The sequence below is a fragment of the Symphalangus syndactylus genome, chromosome 6 (assembly GCF_028878055.3).
Source record: "Symphalangus syndactylus isolate Jambi chromosome 6, NHGRI_mSymSyn1-v2.1_pri, whole genome shotgun sequence".
Classification (NCBI taxonomy): domain Eukaryota; kingdom Metazoa; phylum Chordata; class Mammalia; order Primates; family Hylobatidae; genus Symphalangus; species Symphalangus syndactylus.
This window is the reverse complement of record NC_072428.2, coordinates 37,805,815-37,824,349: the sequence shown is the minus strand read 5'-3', so window position 1 is coordinate 37,824,349 and position 18,535 is coordinate 37,805,815. Positions and strand designations below refer to the sequence as shown.

The window sequence follows — 18,535 nt, the reverse complement described above, 5'->3', positions numbered from 1 at the left end:
GGTAGACTGGGCCTTGCTTTACCTTCCCCGCACCCTTTGACCAGGAAATTCTTTCTTTGGCTTCCCCCCATCCCCGGCTCCAACACTCTGCAAACTGAAGAGGTAGTTTCTTAGATGTTCAGTGTGGTTAATCCGATGAAATTGCATTATCCCTATCAGGTTCTCCAAATGTCAACTGTCAAGGAGCAGCTAATTGAGAAGCTAATTGAGGATGACAAAAACTCCCAGTGTAAAATTACTATTGTTGGAACTGGTGCCGTAGGCATGGCTTGTGCTATTAGCATCTTACTGAAGGTGAGTGAGAAGCCCATCCTGTGGCTGAAAATCAAGTAAGCACTTCAGAGTCTTGTATATGTCGATGTATTCAGGGTTGCGGGGTTAATCCCTTGAAAGCGATTATGTATCCTTTGACCTTTCCTCCCTCCCTTCCTTCCTTCCTTCCTTCCTTCCTTCCTTCCTTCCTTCCTTTCTCTCTTTCTCTTTCTTTCTTTTCCTTTTTTTTTTTTTTTTTACTTCTTCTTTCTTTTCCTTTCTTTTTCTGACTTTCCTTTTCTTTTTCTTTTTTTGAGACAAGATTTGTCTGTTACCCAGGTTGGAGTGCAGTGGCGCGATTTTGGCCCACTGCAACCTCCACCTCCCGGGCTCAAGCGATTCTCCTGCCTCAGCCTCTTGAATAGCTGGGGCCACAGGCATGCACCACCAGGCCTGGCTAATTTTTTATATTTTTAGTAGAGATGGGGTTTCTCCATGTTGGCCAGGCTGGTTTCGAACTCCTGACCTCAAGTGATCCGCCTGCCTTGGCCTGCCAAAGTACTGGGATTACAGGCATGAGCCACCACACCTGGCTGCCAATAGGTATTGTTTTTAACCCTTGTGCCCTCCTCCCTCTCTGTTTTTGGAGTCCCCAGTGTTTACTGTTCCCTTTTTTTTTTTTTTTTTTTTTTTGAGAAGGAGTCTTGCTCTGTTGCCAGGCTGTAGTGCAGCGGCACGATCTCGGCTCCCACCAACCTCCACCTCCCAGGTTCAAGCGATTCTCCTGCCTCAGCCTCCTGAGTAGCTGGGACTACAGGCATGTGCCACCATGCCCAGCTAATTTTTATATATTTAGTAGAGACGGGGTTTCATCATGTTGGCCAGGATGGCCTTGATTTCTTGACCTCGTGATCCGCCTGCCTCAGCCTCCCAAAGTGCTGGGATTACAGGCATGAGCCACCACGCCTAGCCGTAAGTAGGGACTTGTACCTCTTTCCCTTACTGTTTGCCTTTGGAATCTGGCCACTGAAATCTGAATGAATACACTCCTTCTATATAGTTCCGTACTCTGTCGCATGTGACAAAAACCCATTTAAATTAGGGTAAGCAGAAAAAGATGATATATTGTTCATGTAACTGGAAATAGGGCAAAACTAGCTTCAGGTACTACTGGCTTCTGAAGTTCAGACATATCAAGACATAATCTTTGCATATCTTGGTTTAGATTTTCTCTGTTGGCTTAATTCGTAGAGTCTTTCTATGTGGTGGTAAAGATGGCTGTACAGTTTGTTCTTAGATTCTTGTTTTTTCTCCAACTCTACAGTCCTTACTAGTGTTCTTAGATTTGCATGTTATTCTTAGAGCTTATGATTCCAAAGAAAAGTGAGATGTAATCTCCCATCTTCCATTTTCAAACTTTATAGACATGCTTATTTCTTATACCTGGGCCATATGTCCACTTATGAACTGATTTCTGTGACCAGAAGGAAAGGATGGAACAATTGGCTAGGTCTGGGTTTTATGCCCATCTACCCTAAGCTTGGAAGACCAATGTTAATTGTACTGCACTGAAACACATGGAATGGGTTCCCATGGAAAAGAGAAATTCTATTACCAGAAAAAGGGACACTAGACAAATGAAAACAATAAGTGTTCATCAGAGGTGGTTACCTTCCTGTTTGGGCCATAATTACGCATACTAAAAGCAGCGTTAGCCAACTCAGAAATTAGGCTTAAGGTTAAATATAATAAAATCCTTGCCAGGTGCGGTGGCTCAGGCCTGTAATCCCAGGACTTTGCGAGGCTGAGGTGGGCAGATCACTTGAGGTTAAGAGTTTGAGACCAGCCTGACCAATATGGTGAAACCCCGTCTCTACTAAAAATACAAAAATTAGCTGGACATAGTGGCAGGCGCCTGTAATCCCAGCTACTCAGGAGGCTGAAGTACGAAAATCGCTTGAACCTGGGAGACGGAGGTTGCAGTGCCCAAGATTGTGCCACTGCACTCCAGCCTGGGCGACAGAGTGAGACTTCATCTCAAACAAAACAAAACAAAACAAAAAACACAAAAAGTCTAAATATAATAAAAGCCTTTGAAATCATTTTATTTTCCTTGGTTTCAAATTGTTATCTGAATGGCAAAAAAAACAAAAACAAAAACAAAAAACACCCAGCTCTAAAAGGTTCTAACAATTATATGAAGTCAAACAATAATTTTTGCTACATCTTAATGTTTACTTACCTTGACTTTCGGTCACCCAGGCTCATTGAAAAACTATTTTTATATCATTTTTCCCTATTAAAATATGAGATTCCTTTAATTATCAAGTAGCCACATGAAAATTCTTCTTCTTCTCCTAAAACTTAAGTAGGAACATTTTATTCAGAACTTTCATATATTTTAGGATTTGGTTGATGAACTTGCCCTCGTTGATGTTGCATCGGACAAACTGAAGGGAGAAATGATGGATCTTCAGCATGGCAGTCTTTTCTTTAGTACTTCAAAGATTACTTCTGGAAAAGGTTAATTTTAGTTTTATAAAATAAATTTTACCAAACTGATGTCAATAAATATAAAATTAAAAATAGCACCATGCCATTGGGCCATATAATTTAATTTAGTTAATTAATTTTTTTTGTTTTTTGAGAGTCTCACTCTGTCACCCAGATTAGAGTGCAGTGGCGTCATCTTGGCTCACTGCAACCTCCATCTCCCAGCTTCAAGTGATTCTCCTGCCTCGGTCTCCTGTGTAGCTGGGATTACAGGCATGCGCCACCACGCCTGGCTAATTTTTGTATTTTTAGTAGAGACGTGGTTTCGCCATGTTGGCCAGGCTGGTCTCAAACTCCTGACCTCAGGTGATTGGGCCATATAGTTTATTTTTATTTATTTATTTATTTTGAGACAGAGTCTCGCTCTGTTGCCTAGGCTGGAGTGCAGTGGCACGATCTCAGCTCACTGCAACCTCTGCCACCCGGGTTCAAGCAATTTTCTTGCCTCAGTCTCCCGAGTAGCTGGGATTACAGGCATGCACCACCACACCTGGCTGATTTTTGTATTTTTAGTAGAGATGGGGTTTCACTATATGTTGGCCAGGCTGGTCTCGAACTCCTGACTTCAGGTGATCCACCTGCCTCGGCCTTCGAAAGTGCTGGAATTACAGGTGTGAGCTGCCATGCCCAGCCGGGCCATATAATTTAAAAAGTTAATTTTTTTAAAAAGAACATTTCGATATAATTGGAGCATATTTGGAAAACAGAAAAAAAGTATAAAGAAAAATTGAATCTCTTCTATTAATGACTTTAGGTTTTCTAAGCTTTTGTTTTCTTTACATAACTGATGTATAAATGCTTTTAAGCTTGTCATTCTGTCTTACATATTTTCCCAAGAATGTACAATCTTGAAGAGTTTTTTAATATTATTAATACATTTATCCATATTCTTTGGTTTTCTTTCTATGTTTATAGTGAACCAGGTTTCAAGGCATAGCATGAGGCCATAGAACATAAGAAATTTAGAACTTGGCCTCATTGGTATTAGCATCATCTGTTGACCAACTAAGAAGCCTCAGATAATTAGGAAACATAATTATTTTATCATACACTAAAGTATATGGTGCACTGTTTGGTAATGTGATTCAACATATATACTTTCTACTAGAAGCCCTCTTATCCAACATGATTGAGGTTGAAGGTAGTTACCTAATTTAAATATGCTTCTTAGAAAGAGCCGTGATAAACATTTTATATTGACCTAAAACATACACATGTAGATACAAGTTCATTTGCTGATTTTCTGATTGTAGGGCAAGGCCTTTGAGTACGGCTCAGCTGATTAGAGTTTTGCAGTGCCTTCCCATCCCTTCCCCCTTCCCTTCCATCTTTCCCTTCCCTTCCTTTTCCCTTTCCCTTTCCTTCCCCCTTTCCCTTCTCCCTTCATTTCATTCCTCCTTTCCTCCTCTCCCCTTTCCCCCTCCGATCCTCTCCCCTCCACTCACCTCCCCTCCCCAGCCCTCCATCCTTTCCTTTCCTCTCCTCTCCATGTTGCCCAGATTGGAGTGGCTATTTATTTATTTATTTATTTTTGAGACAGAGTCTTGATCTGTTGCCCAGGCTGGAGTGTGGTAGTGCAATCTCAGCTCACCACAACCTCCACCTCCAAGGTTCAAACGATTCTCCTGCCTCAGCCTCCCAAGTAGCTGAGACTATAGGTGTGTGCCACCATGCCTGGCTAATTTTTGTGTTTTTAGCAGACACAGGGTTTCACCATGTCAGCCAGGCTGGTCTTGAACTCCTGACCTCAGGTGACCCGCCTGCCTTGGCCTCCCAAAGTGCTGGGATTACAGGCGTGAGCCACTGCACCTGGCCTGGAGTGGCAATTTATAGGCATGGTCTTAGCACACTACAATCTTGAACTCCTGGGCTGAAATGGTCCTCCTGCCTCAGCCTGGCAAGTACCTGGGACAACAGGCGGTGTCTTTCTGAAAGCACATCAATAATGATCATTTAGATTGCTTTAAAGTACTACAAGAAATTTAAAAGTGTTCATGAAGCAGTCTGGTTATAAAACCTTACTTAATTTTATGACTTTATTTTATTTTTGGAGACAATTTCACCAGGCTGGAGTGCAGTGGCATAATCATGGTTCACTGCAGCCTCGAATTCCCAGGCTCAGGTGATCCTCCCACCTCACTCTTCTGTGTAGCTAGGACTATAGGTGCACAGCACCACACCCAGCTAATTTTTAAAAAATTATTATTAGTAGAGATGGGGTGTCACTCTGTTGCTCAGGCTGGTCTCAAACTCCTAGGCTCAAGCAGTTGCAGGTGTGAGCCACCACGCCCAGCCCATTTTTATCCCTTTCTCAAACCTAGAAGGACAATTTTTAAACAATTTGCTTGCCGGGCGCGGTGGCTCACGCCTGTAATCCCAGCACTTAGGGAGGCCGAGGCGGGCGGATCACGAGGTCAGGAGATCGAGACCATCCTGGCTAACACAGTGAAACCCCATCTCTACTAAAAGTACAAAAAACTAGCCGGGCATAGTGGCGGGCGCCTGTAGTCCCAGCTACTCGGGAGGCTGAGGCAGGAGAATGGCGTGAACCCCGGGGGGCGGAGCCTGCAGTGAGCCGAGATTGTGCCACTGCACTCCAGCCTGGGCGACAGAGCGAGACTCCGTCTCAAAAAAAAAAAAAAAAAAAAACAATTTGCTTTTAATATCTTCCCAGGGATTACTTTTCATAGAAACAATTATTTTTAATATTAATTATGGAATACTTGATAGAGAAAAATAGATTAAAAATAATGTAACATTGGAAGGCTAATGTAGGAGGGTCGCTTGAGGCCAGGAGTTTGAAATCAGCCAGAGGCAACATAGTGAGACCCTGTCTCCATTGTGCCTGTAGCCCTAGCTTTGCGAGGCTGATGCAGGAGGATTGGTTGAGTTCAAGGTTGCAGTGAGCTATGATTGTACCACTGCACTCCAGCCTGGGCACAAAGGAAGATCCTATTGCTAAAATATATATAATAATATAACAAACATCAGTGCATCTACCACTCAGCAAAAGAAATAAAACATTACCAAGTCAGTTGATACATTCTGTATATTTATATCTTCCTGTCCCTCAAATCTCAATGTTGAATGTGGTGTTTACCTTTACCAAACATTTCTTTCACACTGGTATTTAGTGACTTATATTATCTTTAAGTATATATAATAATAATAAATACATAAATATATTTGAGTACAAATATGACTAATTCTTGACATGTAGCAACTAATGAGCAGAAGTACATAGACATACTAGATAGTAGTTTACTAGTTGAGAGTGTTTAGTATGCCTGGGGTATCAGTATGTTTTGTATCAGTTAATTTGGTGGATTGGTTAAATGGAGTCAAATTAAAAGAGTATTACTATTTTCTTTTATTTTATTTTTTGAGATGGAGTCTTGCTCTATCACCCAGGCTGGAGTGCAGTGGTGTGATCTCTGCTCACTGCAACCTCCACCTCCCAGGTTCAAGAGATTCTCTTGCCTCAGCCTCCCAAGTAGCTGGGATTACAGGTGCATACCACCATGCCCAGCTAATTGTGTTTTTAGTAGAGATGAGGTTTCACCATGTTGGCGAGGCTGGTCTCAAATGCCTGACTTCAAGCGATCCACCTGCCTCGGCCTCCCAAAGTGCTGGGATTACAGGTGTGAGCCACCACACCTGGCCATATTTTAAAATACTTGAAAACATATTCAACCTTCAATTTCTAATAATATGGCAGGATAAATACCTGGATTAATCTTTTGCTGTAAATGAGAAAACTCCTGCATAAAATATGAAATAAAAAAAATCAATCCTTGAGAAAGAATATGCTCTTAACAAAAAAGTAAGGCATTTTCACAACAGGTACTGAATGAAGTGAGGAAACCAGAGAGTTAAGCAGAGCACTGCAGCTCTGATTGCTCTTTTTACCCCGATAGCATTTGCCAAACATGGTGGACATCAATTTTGGTGTTCACTGACTCATAAAATTTAGGAGACCAGAGACAGAGCTTGGGGATTTGGGGAGATCACCCCACAAAGCTGGTACCCTAGTGGACTAAGCCAGGGGTTACTAAACTTTTTCTGGAAAGAGTCAGATAGTAGATATTTTAGGCTTTTCCAGCTGTGTAGTTCCTATTATACCTACTCAACTTTGCTCTTACAGTGCAAAAGGAAGCCACAGACAATAATACATAAGCAAGTGGGTGTGGCTCCAGTGAGACTCTATTTACCAAACACAGGTGGTAGACCAGATATCGCTTGCCTGCCAACAGTAGTTTACCATTGCCAGAACTATACCATTAATGTAATGATGATCTACAAATAATTATTCTCTGCCTGCCTTTGGGGACTACAAGTAAAACTGAATGTCTTAGACACTTTAGTGGGGGAATATACCTGCTAAGGATTTGGAACCACAAGCTGGCTCTTATTTGAGTTCGAGAAAACCTTAAGCAATCAGATGGTAGCTGGAGGAAACTCACTTTATTTCAGGCCTCAAAGAACTTCCACAAATAAACTTCCAGAGAAAATGAACATCTCACAATAGAAATAATTAAATCAGCAAGAAAAGGCATGAGCAAGAACCAGCATAACAGAAACATGCTACTATAGATTTAAAAATTATCAAACACAAATTATAAAATTAATATGATTATTCTACTTAAAAAATAAAGGACAGACTTGAAAATATCAGCATGAGACAGGAGACTATAAAAACATTTAAAAAGTAACAAAATATAAATGTGAAAAACTCAGTGGAGCCAGGCATAGTGGCTCAGTCCTATAATCCCAGCACTTTGGGAAGCTGAGGCAGGTGGATTGGTTGAGGTCAGGAGTTGGGGATCAGGCCAACATGGTGAAAACCTGTCTCTACTAAAAATACAAAAATTAGCTGGGTGTGGTGTGCATGCCTGTAGTCCCAGCTACTCAGGAGGCTGAGGCAAGAGAATCACTTGAACCAGGAGGCAGAGGTTGCAATGAACTGAGATGGCACCACTCCACACTCCAGCCTGGGCGACAAAGTGAGACTCCATCTTAAAACAACAACAACAACAACCTCTATGGATATAATGATAGATTAGACACATTTGGAGAGAGAAGTGGCAAATCTAAGGCAAATACCCAGAAGACAAGAAGTAGAAAATATAACAGGTTAAGAGTCATGGAGGATAGAATCATCACATTTGAAGAGGTTATGATTGAGCATTTTTGAAGACCACTGAAAAATATCAACCCACAGATTTAAGAAGCAAATAATTTCAAGAAGAATAAATACAATATCCCTACCTGGACATATTCTTATGAAATTAGAGAACACTAAAGGCAAAAAGAAGTTCTTAAAAATTGTCAGAGAGAAGATAAATTACCTACAGAAAAGGGAGAGGGTGACAATAGCAGCAGTGAAACCAGAAGACAATGGAATGATATTTTCAATGTGCTGAGGGAGGAGTAAGTGTCAATCTGGAATCTACCCAGCAAAAACATCTTTCAAGAACAAGGACAAAGCTGGGCCTGGTAGCAGGCTGAGGCAGAAGGATCACTTTGAGACCAGCCTGGGCAGCATAGTGAAATCTTGTCTCTTAAAAAAAAAAAAAAAAGAGTGAATGAAGGTGTTTTCAGAAATAGACTGGGACAATTACTGTCAGACCTTCCCTAAAGGAAACACAAAAGTATGTATCTCAGGCAAAAGAAAAATGATCTCACATACAAGATCTGTGATGCAAGACAAAAAATGAAGGGCAGAGAAAATGGTAAATATGAAGGCAAATCTAAATAAACATCAATTGTATAAAACTGTAATCTTGGGGGATTAAAAAATTTTTGAGGCCGGGCGTGGTGGCTCACGCTTGTAATCCCAGCACTTTGGGAGGCCGAGGCGGGCGGATCACGAGGTCAGGAGATCGAGACCACGGTGAAACCCCGTCTCTACTAAAAAAAATACAAAAAATTAGCCAGGCGTGGTGGCGGGCGCCTGTAGTCCCAGCTACTCGGAGAGGCTGAGGCAAGAGAATGGCGTGAACCCGGGAGGCGGAGCTTGCAGTGAGCCGAGATTGCGCCACTGCACTCTAGCCTGGGCGACAGAGTGAGACTCCGTCTCAAAAAAAAAAAAAAAAAATTTTTGAATATAGCATATAAATACACGGGCGAGGGGTGATAGTGATGAATGAAGTAGTGTTTTAAGTTTCCTGTGTCATTAGGGAAGCAGGAAGTGCGGTGATTAACTTTGAACTTTGATAAGTTGAAAATGCATGTTGTAATTTCTTTTTTTTTCTTTTTCAAATTTTTATATTTTATTTTATTTTGAGACAAAGTCTCACACTATCACCCAGGCTGGAGTGCAGTGGTGTGATCTCAGCTCACTGCACTCTCCACCTTCCAGGTTCAAGTGATTCTCCTGCCTCAGCCTCTTGAGTAGCTGAAATTACAGGCACGCACCACTGAGCCCGGCTAATTTTTTGTATTTTTAGAAGAGATGGGGTTTCACCATGTTGGCCATGCTGGTCTCTAACTCCTGACCTCAGGTGATCTGCCCGCCTCGGCTTCCCAAAGTGCTGGGATTACAGGAGTGAGCCACCATGCCTGGCCTCAAATTTTTAAATAATTCTTAAAGAGGCGAGGTGTAGGTCGGATGTGGTGGCTCACGCCAGTAATCCTAGAACTTTGGGAGGCTAGACAGGCAGATCACTTGAGGTCAGGAGTTTGAGACCAGCATGGCCAACCTGGTGAAACCCCATCTCTACTAAAAATAACAAAAATTAGTTGGGCGTGGTGATGCATACCTATAATCCCAGCTACTCAGGAACCTGAGGCAGGAGAATCGCTTTAACCTGGGAGGCGGAGGTGGCAGTGAGCCGAGATCGTGCCATTACACTCCAGCCTGGGTGACAAGAGCAAAACTCCATCTCAAAACAAACAAAAAACACAAAGAGATGGGATCTCGCTATGTTGCCCAGGCTGGTCTCAAACTCCTGGGCCCAAAGGATCCTCCTGCCTCACTCAGCTGGGATTACAGATGACATGGTCTAACTTCTGTGACAGCTAACAAAAGAACAGAAACCTTTAAATTCTTAAAGGGGTCTGGGCATGGTGGCTCATGCCTGTAATCTCAGCACTTTGGGAGGCCAACGCGGGCGAATCATTTGAGGTCAGGAGTTCAAAACTAGCCTGGCCAACATGGTGAAACCCTGTCTCTACTAAAACTACAAAAATTAGCTGCATGTGGTGGTGCACGCCTGTAGTCCCAGCTACTCAGGAGGCTGAGGCAGGAGAATCACTTCAACCTGGGAGGTGGAGGTTGCAGTGAGCCAAGATTGCTGCCACTATACTCCAGCCTGAGCGATGGAGCAAGACTCTGATCCAAAAAAACAAAAAAATTAGTAAAGAGGAAGAAGTAATATTAGATAAACATACCTAATGAATTAAAAAGAAGATAGAAATATAAGAAGAGGACAGCATATAAAACTAAAAGTTTAGCAAGGATGACAGATAAAGTTAGTAATCAGAAATTGAGGCCGGGCATGATGGCCCACGCCTGTAATCCCAGCACTCTGGGAGGCTGAGGTGGTGGATCACTTAAGGCCAGGAGTTCGAGACCAGCCTGGGCAACATGGTGAGACCCCCCATCTCTACTAAAAATACAAAAATTAGCCGGGCGTAATGGTGCACACCTGTAATCCCAGCTACTTGGTACGCTGAGGTAGGAGAATCACTTGAACCCGGAGGTGGAATTTGCAGTGAGCCGAGATTGTGGCAGTGCACTCCAGCCTGGGCAACAGAGCAAGACTCCATTTCAAAAAAAAAAAATCCATTATATTTCTGCATGCCAAAACCAGGCAAAAGAAATCTAAAGCTATTATTTACAATATCATAAAAATAGGAAGTACCTCGGATAAGAGCTTTTGTGCAGAAAACATACCACCTCATTAGAAGATGTTAAATGTCAGGCTGGGTGTAGAGCCTGTAATCCTAGCACTTTGGGAAGCTGAGGCGGGAGTATCGCTTGAGTGGAGGAGTTTAAGACCAGCCTAGCAAACATGGTGAAACCCTGTCTTTACCAAAAATACAAAAATTAGCTGGGTGTGTTGATGGGTGCCTGAGTCCCAGCTATTCGAGAGGCTGAGGTGGAAGGATGGCTTGAGCCTGGGAGGTAGAAGTCACAGTGAGCTGAGGTTGCGCCATTGCACTCCAGCCTGGGTGACATGTCTCAAAAACACCAAAACTGAAAAAAAAAACAACAAAAACTCAAAGAATATATTATCTAAATAAATGAGGGGAGGCTGGGCACAGTAGCTCATGCCTGTAATCCCAGCACTTTGCGAGGCCAAGTCAAGTGGATCCCTTGAGGTCAGGAGTTCGAAACCAGCTTGGCCAACATGGTGAAACCCTGTCTCTGCTAAAAATAAATTAGCCGGGCGTGGTGGCACACACCTGTAGTCCCAGCTACTCGAGAGTAAAATAAATAAATGAAGTGATAGTCCTTGTTCATAGAAGTCTCAATATTGTAAGCTATCCATTCTTCTCATATTGATTATATGCAATCCTAGTCAAAACCCCGCAGGTTTTGTTATTATTGGACATTCCAAGCTAATTCAAGACTTATTATAAAGCACTAATTATGTGCAGAGACTTAATTAGGAGACAATATAAAAGATTGTTATATAACACTGATAATTTTCTAGATGAATAGGAAATTTATGGACCTTTAGAATTGTTCTTATGGCAGTAGTTATCATTATGGAAAAAATAAATTGATACCACACACACACCCTACCTGATACCACACACAAAAATCAAATCCAGGTTGGTTAAAGACTAAAATGTGAAAAGCAAAACTTCAAAGTTTCTCTTTAGAAGATAATGTAGAATATCCTGTGACCTGAAGGTAGGGACTGATTTAAACACAAAGACACAAAAAGCATAATCAATAAAAAATACAAAGTTAAGAATGTTCACAAAAATAAATATAAAAGAGCGAAGAGACAAGCCATAAACTAAGAGAAGATATTTGCAGTGTTAACATCTAACAAAGGAATAGTGTTCAGAATAAAAATACTTGTATTAATATAATACATAAGAAAAATATGCACAGCTCAACAGAAAAATGAGAAAAGCCTTCAATAATTTACAAAAGAAGACACTCAAGTGGCTTATAAATATAGGGAAAAAACTCAATAACCAAGCACAGGAAAATAAAAACCATATAAATATACCATTACACACCCACTAGATTGGTAGAAGTGTGATACCGTTTGTGAGGATGTGGAACAATAAGTGCTCTCACACACAGCATATAGAAGTGTAGTAAAACCAGTTAAAAAAACAAATTTGGCCGGGCGCGGTGGCCTGTAATCCCAGCACTTTGGGAGGCTGAGGTGGGCGGATCACGAGGTCAGGAGTTTGAGACTAGCCTGACCAACATGGTGAAACCCCGTCTGTACTAAAAATACAAAAATTAGCCGGGCATGGTGGTGCACACCTGTAATCCCAGCTACTCAGGAGTCTGAGGCAGGAGAATCGCTTGAACCCAGGAGGTGGAGGTTGCAGTGAGCCTAGATCACACCACTGCACTCCAGCCTGGGCCATGGAATGAAACTGTCTCAAAAAAAAAAAAAAAAAAAAAACCCACAAGTTTGTCATTACCTGGTGAAGTTGAACATGAACATATCCCACAACCTGGAAATTACACTTCTAAGTATATTCCCAAGAAAACTTTTGCACATGTGCACTAGGATACATGTACAAGAACGTATTGTAGTAGCCCCAAACTGTAAACAAGTCAATGAATCCCAGTACTAAGTTGTAAAATTATGCAGTGTGATACTGCACAGCAGTGAAAGTGAAGGAACTACAGAAACACACATTAACATGGATAAATATCAGATACATAATATTTAGTTAAGGGAATACATGCTTTATGATTCAAAAACAGATAAAATTTACTATGTAATGCTGGGCGTGGTAGCTCACGCCTGTAATCCTAGCACTTTGGGAGGCCGAGGTGGGCGGATCACTTGAGGTCAGGAGTTCCAGACCAGCCTGGCCACCATGGCGAAACCCTGTCTCTACTAAAAATACAAAAATTAGCTGGGTGTGGTGGCACGTGCCTGTAGTCCCAGCTACTCAGGAGGCTGAGGCAGGAGAATCGCTTGAACCTGGGAGGCGGAAGTTGCAGTCAGCTGAGATCGTGCCACTGTACTCCAGCCTGGGTGATAGAGCCATCTCAAAACAAAACAAAACAAAAATTAAAAAAAAATTAATATGTAATTTAAACATGCATAGGTAGTAAAGCTTTTTTAAAAGTAATGTGATTTTTTGCCAGTCACAAGAGTGGTTGATAGATATAATCTATTAGAGGCATGCAGGGGCTTCCAAGGTGTTGACAATGTTCTATAAATTTGGGGATTTTTTTGTTTGTTTTTATAAAGGGTCTTGCTCTGTTGCCCAGGCTGGAGTTCAGGGTTGTGATCATAGCTCACCACAACCTCAAACTCTTGAATTCCTGGGTTCAAGCAGTCCTCCCACCTCAGCCTCCAGAGGACAAATGTGAACTAGGTGTTTATTGTGTGGTTTTGGCAGAGTTGTTTAATATTTTTAATTTTTTTCATTAAAAAATTATTACATTTTAGAGACTAGGTCTTGCCCTGTTACCCAGGCTGGAGTGCAGTGGCACGATCTCAGTTCACTGCAATCTCCACCTCCCAGGTTCAAGTGATTCTCGTGCTTCAGCCTCCCCAGTAGCTGGGATTACAGGTGTGAGCCACCGTGCTTGGTCTTTTGTGTGGTTTTAACAGAGTTGTTTAATGTTTTATAAATTGAATGTATATTTCTTATATGTTATTGTATATGAAATATTTCACAATAGAACATTTTAAAAATACATTTTGTGCCAGGCGTGGTGGCTCATGCCTGTAATCTCAGTACTTTGCGAGGCCGAGGCGGGTGGATCACAAGGTCAGGAGATCAAGACCATCCTGGCTAATGCGATGAAACCCCATCTCTACTAAAAATAAAAAAAATTAGCCGGGCGTGTTGGCAGGCGCCTGTAGTCCCAGCTACTCGGGAGGCTGAGGCAGGAGAATGGCGTGAACCTGGGAGGCGGAGCTTGCAGTGAGCTGAGATCAGACCACTGCACTCCAGCCTGGGCAACAGAGCGAGACTCTGTCTCAGAAAAAAAAAAGAAAAGAAAAAAGAAAACATGTATTGTGAGGTCTAATGGGGAAGAGCAATGATGGAACATCGTTGATTATCCACAATTTTTTTTTTTTACTTTTTAGTTTAGAGATGACAGTTCATGGGCACAATCACAGTACACTGCAGCCTCTAATTCCTGGGTTCAAGTGACCCTCTTGCTTCAGCTTCCTAAGTAGCTGGGACTACTATGCCCAGCTCCACAGATATTTTAAATTATCTCATATGTACAATGAGTCCAGGTGCGTGGAACATAGAAGGTGCTAAGATATTTATGGGCCAGGGGTGGTGGCTCACGCCTGTAATCCCAGCACTTTGGGAGCCCAAGGCAGGTGGATCACCTGATGTCAGGAATTCAAGACCAACCTGGCCAACATGGCAAAACCCCATTTCTACTAAAGATACAAAAATTAGCTGGGCATGGTGGCGGGTCCCTGTAATCCCAGATACTTGGGAGGCTGAAGCAGGAGAATCACTTGAACCAGGGAGGCATAGGTTGCAGTGAGCCAAGATCATGCCACTCCACTCCAGCCTGGGCAACAGAGCAAGACTCCGTCTCAAAAAAAAAAAAAAGATATCTGTGGAAAGAAGGGAGTAATGTGAAATCAGTGAAATCAGAACCTATTATTAATATTATGGTGCTTATGATTAAGTTAGGGGTTTAAATAAGACATAACCATGGGAAGATAACATACGCTCTTATAAGGACTTTTTCATAATTATAGGCAGTAAGTGCTATAAAAAAATTCTGTGAAGAAAGTGGTATTTATGAATGATATGATAAATAATGAATGATATGATGGCTTTATGTCTTATTTTTATGTCAGATTTTCCAGGTGCCCTGATCCTGTTAATGCCATCATTTCCTTACCTGTTATTTTTCTTTCTAAATATAACCACATATCATTTATGAATGATATGATAAATACTTGGGGATATCTAGCAGAGCAATTGGTATTTGAAGAAGTACTTGACTAATAATAATGTTAATTGCTAACATTTATTGAACATTTAATACACACTGTTGAGTACTTAATGTATATTAACTCACTGAGTTATCTTCTTAAGAACATATTTTTTAAAAAGCTATTAGTGGCTGGGCGTGGTAGCTCATGCCTGTAATCCCAGCACTGTGGGAGGCCGAGGCAGGTAGATCATGAGGTCAGGAGTACAAGACCAGCCTGGTCAAGATGGTGAAACCTCGTCTCTACTAAAAATACAAAAATTAGCCGGGCGTGGTGGCGGGTGCCTGTAATCCCAGCTCCTTGGGAGGCTGAGGCAGGGTATTGCTTGAACCTGGGAGGCGGAGGTTGCAGTGAGCTGAGATCGCACCACTGCACTCCAGCTTGTGCGACAGAGCAAGATTGTGCCTCAAAAAAACAAACAACAAAATAACACACAAAAAAATGCTATTAGCTTGATCTTGTAGATGAGGAAGTGAGAGTTAGAGGGGTAGGCAAAGTAATTGTCCACCGTTACACAGCTAGTAAGTGGCAAAGTTGGGAATACTGGCAGTTAGACCTCAGAGCTTTTGCTCCAGACCACTGTAGTTTATGGTTTCTTTGTGGTTATATTTACAAAGAAAAATAAATAACAGGTAAAGAAATGATGGCATTAACAGGTTCAGGGCACCTGGAAAATCTGACATAAAAATAAGACATAAAGCTAGTAAAGATAATTTGGAGCCAGATTTTTTTTTTTTTTTTTGAGATGGAGTCTTGCTCTGTCACTTAGGCCGGAGTGCAGTGGCACAATCTCGGCTCACTGCAACCTCTACTTCCCAGGTTCAAGTGATTTTCCTGCTTTAGCCTCCTGAGTAACTGGGATTACAGCACGTGCCATCATGCCCAGCTAATTTTTGTAGTTTTAGTAGAGACGGGGTTTCACCATGTTGGCTAGGCTGGTCTTGAACTCTTGACCTCAAGTGATCCACCCATCTCGGCCTCCTAAAGTGCTGGGATTACAGGTGTGAGCCACTGTGCTTGGCCAGAAACGTCATCTAATTCCTAAGTTTGCCTTTCTAGTTAAAATCTTTACTGGGGCAGGAAAAACAACAGTGTTCATATTTCATAAGTTATCTTCTCTTTTGGATTAGAAAGATACAAGAATCACCATAAATGAAGATGTAATATTTTAAAAATTAAGTAGATTTCATTTTCTTTTCTTTTCTTTCTTTCTTTTTTTTTTTTTTTTTTGAGACAGAGTCTCACTCTGTCACACAGGCTGGAGTGCAGTGGCACTATCTGGGCTCACTGCAACCTCCGCCTCCTGGGTTCAAGCCATTCTCCTGCCTCAGCCTCCTGAGTAGCTGGGATTACAGATGCATGCCACCATGGCTGGCTAATTTTTGTATTTTTAGTAGAGACATGTTGGTCAGGCTGGTCTTGAACTCCTGACCTCAAGTGATCCGCCAGCCTCAACTTCCAAAGTGTTGGAATTACAGGTGTGAGCCACCACGCCCAGCTATTAGATTTCATTTTCTAAAAGAACATGAAAAGTCGAGATAGATATAGAGGATAAGGATATTTTAACTAATTTGTTACATCCATATGGTAGATAGCCTTCAGCTATATAGTGCTTTTTTTTTTTTTTTTTTTTTTTTTTTTTTTTTTTTTGAGACGGAGTCTCGCTCTATCGCCCAGGCTGGAGTGCAATGGCGCAATCTCGGCTCACTGCAAGCTCCGCCTCCCGGGTTCACGCCATTCTCCTGCCTCAGCCTCTCCGAGTAGCTGGGACTACAGGCGCCCGCCACCACGCCCGGCTAATTTTTTGTATTTTTAGTAGAGACGGGGTTTCACTGTGGTCTCGATCTCCTGACCTCGTGATCCGCCCGCCTCGGCCTCCCAAAGTGCTGGGATTACAAGCGTGAGCCACCGCGCCCAGCTTTATATAGTGCTTTTTAAAAAAGTCCAGTATGAGGCCACATGTGGTGGCTCACGCCTGTAATCCCAACACTTTAGGAGGCCGAGGTAGGTGGATCAGTTGAGGTCAGGACTTCGAAACCAGCCTGGCCAACATGGTGAAACCCCGTCTCTACCAAAAAATAAAATTTTAGCTGTGTGTGATGGTGCGTGCCTATAGTCCCAGCTACTCAGGAGGCTGATGTGGGAGAATCTCTTGAACCTGAGAGGCAGACGTTGCAGTGAGCTGAGATGGCACCACCATACTCCAGCCTGGGCAACAGAGTGAGACCCTATCTCGAAAAAAAAAAAAAGAAGTCCAGTAAGAGTTAGTAAGTGCTACATAGTAGTGACATTGTATTCAACAGGTGAGACAACTGGTCATTTAGTACGTAGTTTATTTTCTTGTGTGGGTCAAGAACTTGTTTGTGATTTCAAACCCAGTCCCTTACAATATTAGAAGTAAATACATTCTCACTCTTAGACTCCTGAAACAGACACATAAATTCTCAGAGTTCTAAGTCTTTATTCATTTTGGTCTTTCTTTTTTTTTTTTTTTTTTTTTTGAGATGGAGTCTCGCCAGGCTGGAGTGCAGTGGCACGATCTTTGTTCACTTCAACCTCCGCCTCCCAGGTTCAAGCGGTTCCCCTGCCTCAGCCTCCCAAGTAGCTGGGACTACAGGCATGCGCCACCACTCCCAGCTAATTGTTGTATTTTTAGTAGAGACAGGATTTTACCATGTTGGCCAAGATGGTCTTGATCTCTTGACCTCGTGATCTGCCCGCCTTGGCCTCCCAAAGTTCTGGGATTACAGGCGTGAGCCACTGTGCCCGGCCTCATTTTGGTGTTTCTAAGAAGGCAGAGAGCTGACTTTCATTGCCTTGGGCCTTCATAACACATGGGAATTTGGGCAAAAGGGGATGTTAGTTTCTATTATTATAAAAATTTTTGAGGTAGCTATGTGAAATTTGGCAAGTCATAGTGACAAGGCTTCCTTCAGATTATACAGGTTAGAAAAGTCTGTTCATCTCCAAAATGCCAGACATAAAAGTACATGGATACTTTAATATAATACTAAGAACATACAATAGAGTTTTAAGGAGTTAAGGCACAGTGGTTATGGTAATCTTGATCCAAATATAGTATTTTGCTTCCTTTTTAGATTACAGTGTATCTGCAAACTCCAGAATAGTTATTGTCACAGCAGGTGCAAGGCAGCAGGAGGGAGAAACTCGCCTTGCTCTGGTCCAACGTAATGTGGCTATAATGAAATCAATCATTCCTACCATAGTCCATTATAGTCCTGATTGTAAAATTCTTGTTGTTTCAAATCCAGGTGAGTTTTCTGTCTTCCATTCTATTGCATAAGGATGATCTTTCCATACCATTCCTTTAAAAGAATCAACTTCATTGAGGTAACATTTATGTACAATAAATTGCATTCATTTAAAGTATATAATGCAATGAGTTTTGATAAATGTAATCACTCATGAAACTACCACCATGATCAAGATACAAAACATTTCAGTTACCTCTGAAAGTTTTCTTGTGCCTCCTTGCACTTCTTCTCTCATTCCACCTCTGGCCCCGTTTTCTGGAATTTTATATGAATGGAATCATGCTGAATGTAATTTTTTCTGCCTGACTTCTTTCACCCAGC

General features: G+C 41.9%; 1 protein-coding gene across 3 annotated transcripts in view; it reads left to right on the top strand.

Moving 5' to 3' along the window:
• The window catches only part of LDHC (lactate dehydrogenase C), a 42,165-nt gene that overhangs the window by 271 nt on the left and 23,359 nt on the right, over positions 1–18,535 (top strand). For 2 of the 3 annotated variants that reach the window (XM_055282219.2, XM_055282220.2), the window contains exons 2-4: positions 160–294; positions 2,658–2,775; positions 18,038–18,211. In XM_055282219.2, the coding sequence (XP_055138194.1) occupies positions 169–294; positions 2,658–2,775; positions 18,038–18,211 (418 nt within the window). In that variant the 5' untranslated portion in view covers positions 160–168. The remainder of the gene's footprint in view (positions 1–159; positions 295–2,657; positions 2,776–18,037; positions 18,212–18,535) is intronic. The other variant, XM_063641057.1, reaches the window with a different exon arrangement.